Raw genomic sequence first — 6,162 nt, 5'->3', positions numbered from 1 at the left:
AAGGAAGTTCCGTACAAGAATTCCAGTACGGAACGGCTTTATTCCAGTACCCAAGCTTCGTCAGCACTGGACGTCCAGAGCTGAATTTGTTTCGGTACTCGGGTTCCAGAGCTGAACGCCTCTCGGTACTCGGGTTCCAGTACGGATTTGCGTTCCGGCTAGGTCAACATTAGTAACATATCATAACTCGTTTATACTAAAGTCTTAGATCTTTGGATATGAATGTATTCTCTCATCCATGCCTATAATGGTTTTGTTGACATGGATAGACCATATGCTTCGACCACTTTTGACTTTTGGATTGTCACATGAAAACCGGGCCGACGACACCGTCACCTCACCTGCGGGCACACGCGTCATACAGGTTAGGCATTCGGGGTTTGTCTGGCAAGAAGAAGTATCGTCAGATATTACTGCAGGAGTTCCTTTGAGTTTTCTCGAAGATGTCGTCCCAGAAGTTGTTCCCAAATGGCGAGGCAGCTCCGGAAGGTTCTGTTGGTCGCCATGGAAACCAGGGGTCCAATGGAATCTTCATGGCGCTGTCAGGAATGGCGGCTGTGGTGAGTTTTGTCTCTATGATGTTCATGGTGCGGGAGCTCGCCTTGATACGGGGCCAACAAATGGCGGGCATGAAGCAACAAGAGGCGTTGCAGAGGGATCTACGCGATCATGACCAGGGATCATGACCAGATGTGCTGTCAACAAGCACCAGGATAAACTTGCAACTTCAAAATAATATCTGTCAAATTATGTCTTTAGCTTGAATGATTTTAGTGTCACTTTGGGGGCACTGCAGCCACGTCAACAAACCTGTTTGTTGAGAGCTCAGGTTGCAGTACTTCAGTCAGCCGTAAGGTGTCTCTTTTGAACCGTGCGTGAGGGTGACGTCATTGTCCTACTGACTGGTCCAACAGGGCGGCCCTCGTCTCTTCCGGTTTGCATGAAGGTTGTTAACGGGTTTCTCACTAGACTTACACTACATATTTCGGGTGACAAACGAAACACTCTCAATTTTAACCGTTCAGCAATCTTCGAGATTCCTAACTCTGTTGCTACCTTACATTTGATTTTGAGCCCACCATTATTTCGATCACCCTCAACAAAAGAAATCTAAGCTATATAGGTAGCTCTGGAAAATTAATGTTCGCAATCATTTCATTTTCACGGCTTCGAGTTTTACTTTGAAATTCTGCCAACATAGTTCCATTGAATCTGCATTCTTTCATTGATTGATTCATTCATTCATTTAGTCACTCGACCATACTTTGCTAAGTCTATGATATTTAACGTGAAATAAGAGCTCTTTCAAAAGTAAAGACGGTCTCTTTATTTCTTACTTTAAAGAAAGTGACGTACAACGCGTGGCACAAATGAAGCTTGCCATTTTATTGACCTAATCTGTCGGAAACACTCGTGCGTGATTTCCTTCTGGGCTGCCAGATGATCAGTTAACAAGCTTCCGTGTCAGGCGCGCTTTTCCGGAGTTCGTTTAGTCGAGTTTCTCCAAGATGGCGAATGTCTTGCTGCTCGCTGTCTGCCTTCTGTCCGGTAGTTTCCCTGCCCGAGCCCAGGACGGCAATACCGCCAGCTCAACCTCCAGCACTGAGGCTCTCGAGACTGAGGAAACGAGCCGCTTGCAAAATCAAATAGATCGCCTGTCGTCAATTATGGAAACTCTGCTGACCAGAGTGGGCAGTTTGTCTGCTGAACTGTCAGAGGAAAAAGTCAGGAGTGCCCAGCTGGAACAGAACCTGACACAGGAGCTACAAGAAACTCGTCTCCAGTCCCAGGTTAGGAACAGTCCTACCATCTCTCACTAGAACCGTCATTAGACACTTCTGATCTTGATTTATATGCTTTCAATTTTCTCATTAATGATCAGACTCTTGTTAAACCTAAGATTTGAAAGGCATCAGAATAAGGCACAATAGACAGATTCAACCGAATTGATGTTGGATTTTGGAGGACCTTCGATTCTGGGTTTCAATGAATGAATTAAGACATTTATCGTACATGGTATTGCATTTGATGGTATTCATAGTGCTTTGTGCTGAATAATCCTATATCTTCTGATAGTTCGGGTCAAATGTCATTATCGATGTGTCCAAATGTGCATAATTTAGTTACTTCTTTGCAGCAATAGTTTAAAATATTTTCTTGCATCGATCTTTAACTATATTTGAGAGCACCAGAGCATTACTAAGAGCTTGTGCCTGTAACGCATGCGCAATGGCACAGCCATCATGGACGGCAGCCGAAATTGGCTCCACCGAACTCGTTTTTTTTCCCCGCAAATTTTACGCCGGCGCTCGGCAGAGAAATTTGATATCATCTGGTCGTGAAGATATCCGAGCACAAGCTGAAGTTTCCTGGTCAACACCGTTGACCGAGCTGCGAAATTAATAATTTTCTGATGAAATATAGAATCTTTGCTAGCTATTTAGCACATTTATTCAGTTCAGAAAAGTATTTTAGTCAATTCATGTGTCAAGCACATTTACCAGTGTTAACAACTGGCATAATCGCTAGTAGAGAACCTTTTCTAACCTAAAGGTAGATTAGATAGTGATGTACATTACAAAAAGGCAAATCATGTAGTCCGCCGGATTCCTTTTGAATAATCAATAAAGAAAATTTATAGTTGCAGTGTTTCCAAAATAGGACTTACATGTAGACATGTAACATGAAAGGTTGGGCATCTGCAGATACAAATAAGGGTCTAATTTGCATATTCATTGCGAACGTTTCATACTAGTAATTTCTTTGTACCAAATGGTTTGACTTAGTTACAGGTGTACGTCAATAGGCATAGGATTTGAAAATGTGCAGGTCAGTTGCATAATTCATGATAAAATACAAACATAGTATTCTGCTAAAAGATAGAACTTTCACACGTGCAATATATGAAATTTTGGTAGAAAAGACCATCATTTCAAATGATTGTCGCTAATTACAGCCTTGTTTAGATCATTATTGCGACAAGATACTATTAGATCAATTAATGAATGTACAAAGGCTCAAAATATTTCACGGATATATGAGGTCTCCGAACTCCCTCTTTTTTTTATAGCGGTGCTGTCCAGCGTCGACTACCCCAGCTCCGCCTGCAGGTGAGTTGGAGGGTCCGAGGATTTATTCATTTATCTTTCTTTATTTATAAATCTTAAGGGTAGTCCCTTCAGTTAAAGGAGTCATAAAGTCCAGAGGAGGAGTTATTTTCCAATATATGATAATTTTAGGAAGTAAAAATGAATAATTTTTACAGTATACGATAAAGTACCCACTAGTCCCGTGCGCATCAAAAAGCATTCAGTATTCCACCGAATTCCCCAGGTGACCCTCTATTTTCTGATTAATCAAATTAAACAACCTCAGCCTATGGCCTTATATAATGTGCCTGACAAGGCCTGACAAAAGTTAGATTACAAAAAGAATGTCATGGGGGTTAAGAAAAACGTCTTGCTATGTGTTCGCTTATATTTTTCACCACCCTCATTTATGCCGAAAATATCCACGATTAATGATGTATTTTTACGCATAGGGAATACATGGGTAGGGTCTGCACGGGTTTAGCGAGTATCATATTGTTTTACAAAACACACCTTGTGAAATTTACCACAAGCAGAATTCTTTAAAAAGTCGGCTGATTATGTATTAATTGATACATAATCTAGTGGAAAATAACACCGCCTTCTGGAGTTTAGGACTCCTTTAACTGAGTAACTGATTTCAAAGGGAGCCATTACAAATCATAACAAATCAGGATACAAAAAGGATAACGGTTCTTAGTTGCACTTGCCCGTGTAGTGTCTTACGGCGACGCAGTGAAAACGGTTCCACCATGGTGCCTGCACACTTTCTCCCAGCATATCATATACAGATAGTCAATATACAAACGTTTCTTGTCACCGTAGCTGAACTGTATCCGTACATGAACTGTTCTATATTTGACATAGGATAGCTCTTCCTTACATTTTTGTATCCCCTTGTTAATGACCTGATAAATGTACAGGGTTGCTTTGCAGATAATACCATTACCAATAGTATAATACTCTTTTCTAACATGCAAATGTTCGTAACAATTTATTGTAGATTAGATGAGTCGAGCTCAAACGTAACATTGCCTCTGTCCACTGCTTACATTTTCCCAGGGGCAGACTGCGCTGCATATATAGCCTCCGGACAAACGACCAGTGGAGTCTACACACTTAGCTCCGATGTAGAGGTCTACTGTGACATGGATACAGCAGGTAATGTACTGTGAAATAATGTATGAAGTCGCTAGGGAATTGATATGTATTGTTGTAATTTTGTTACCAGCATGCGCAGTGATTTACTGTTATCGTTGTTGTTTCGTGGATTGTTCATTGTTATTGTCAAATGATCCCCGGTCGTCCTGGAAAATAGCTCAAATTGATCTGATAGCTGAGTGTAGACTCCTGATCAAATAGGTAATGAAAGTGAGAGTTGATCTGCCATGTATGCAGGTGAGGAGATAGGTGTGCCCTCCAAAGCCTTGGTCAGCGTCTGCCTGATATATTTCAAACACCACAGAAGGGGAGTTAGAAACAGAAGACAATCACTAGTCTAAGCAATCTTCTTCGTGGTTCACTTTCTGTAATGTTATCATGCAAACTCTTCATAGCCTACAAAGTAATTGAGAGTGTTTTCCCACAGGAGGCAGCTGGACTGTGATCCAGCGGCGGCAGGACGGGTCGGTTCCCTTCAACCGAACCTGGGAAGAATACAAACATGGCTTTGGGGACAAGGACGGGGAGTACTGGCTTGGGAACGAGAACATCCACAACATGACCAGTCAGAGGAACTATATGCTGCGGGTGGATCTGGTTGATTGGGAAAATCAGACAGCTTTCGCAGAGTACAGCACATTCAGGTTGGTACTACTCCTTCTAGTGAGAATTCTGGACAGATATATGAAGTCCCATGCAAATAAACTATATCTTATCACACAGAAAACTAGAGGCCGGATTCTGCAGAGCAATTTCACACAGATTTTGCATGGAGTGTTTGTGTTGTTACATCAATCCTCGTAAGTTTTCAAAGCTGGGAGCAGAATTTTAGAGCTGATATGTGTGTGGTGAAATGTCCCCATCCAGGGTGTCCAATGAGTCAGACGGGTACCGGCTGCACATTTCCGGATACTCCGGTGACGCGGGAGACGCCATGACTCGTCACTCCCTCAAAGGGCGGATGTTCTCCACCATGGACAGGGACAATGATGAGTGGAACGACAATTGTTCCCAGGAGTACGGACAGGGCGGCTGGTGGTTTCAGCGCTGCAGCCAATCCCTCCTCAACGGCCGCTACCTGGGCAACTGTGGGAACTCCTGTTCACATGTGCAAGGTGTGGTGTGGTACCACTGGAGAGGCTGACGTTACTCCCTGAAGTCTGTGTCTATGAAAATCAGGCCATAATTACTGTGTTTGCTTTGATGAATCTAATCACTCCCAGTTATCAACATAATAGTTAACCCAACGTGGTCTATAATCTTGACAAATTACACATTAAACTTACACCAGAATCAGTAAATATGAATTTTTCAGTGAGGTAGACATTTACGTTTAGATGAATTCCATACCTAGGCATTTAGATAGTTGCTATGGAGCAAACTGCACTGATGTGTTATGAATTACTATAAGATAGGCGACTGAGTGAATAACCTGTTCAATATGAGTGGCCACACATTAAAAAAACTAGTGGTTGGTATGATAGAAACAACTGCTGATTCCCGGTGCCTCTGAGTTAACTTAAAGAGTTATTGTTAATGGATTTTTGCTATAGTGTTTCAATAAGGTTTAAAAAATGTGATTCGGTCATTTCATAACCGACAATGCCATTCTTGCTCATTCTTGTCTTGTTTTCTTTCACCAATATCGAACACACCATTTTTCTTCTACTTTTTAAAAATGATTATGATGTGTCTGAAAAGCCGGATATTTTAAGTGAGTTGAAATAGTCTTTTGTAACTGTGTTTCGAAAATTTTTTGTCTACGAGCAAACTGTTCTTTCTTACAATTCATATGGGACTAGATATACTTTCTAACAAATTTTCTTTGAGAACCATTCCTTATTCAATAAGACATCTTTACTGTTGCATTTATTTCCTGCAGTTTTATTTGAAAACCATTTCTGGCTCATAC

The 6,162-nt window shown here is 41.5% G+C and overlaps 1 protein-coding gene across 1 annotated transcript; it reads left to right on the top strand.

Annotated features, from left to right (window-relative positions):
- The first annotated feature begins 931 nt into the window (after positions 1-931).
- Positions 932-5,836, top strand: LOC136427756 (microfibril-associated glycoprotein 4-like). The gene is made up of 5 exons (XM_066416902.1): positions 932-1,790; positions 3,071-3,110; positions 4,152-4,250; positions 4,678-4,894; positions 5,118-5,836. The coding sequence occupies exons 1-5, from the start codon at positions 1,509-1,511 to the stop codon at positions 5,392-5,394; spliced, it is 915 nt and encodes a 304-aa protein (XP_066272999.1). The 5' UTR covers positions 932-1,508; the 3' UTR covers positions 5,395-5,836.
- Positions 5,837-6,162: the final 326 nt, after the last annotated feature.

Source organism: Branchiostoma lanceolatum, chromosome 1 (genome assembly GCF_035083965.1).
Source record: "Branchiostoma lanceolatum isolate klBraLanc5 chromosome 1, klBraLanc5.hap2, whole genome shotgun sequence".
Lineage (NCBI taxonomy): Eukaryota > Metazoa > Chordata > Leptocardii > Amphioxiformes > Branchiostomatidae > Branchiostoma > Branchiostoma lanceolatum.
This window is presented reverse-complemented; position numbering and strand designations above follow the sequence as displayed.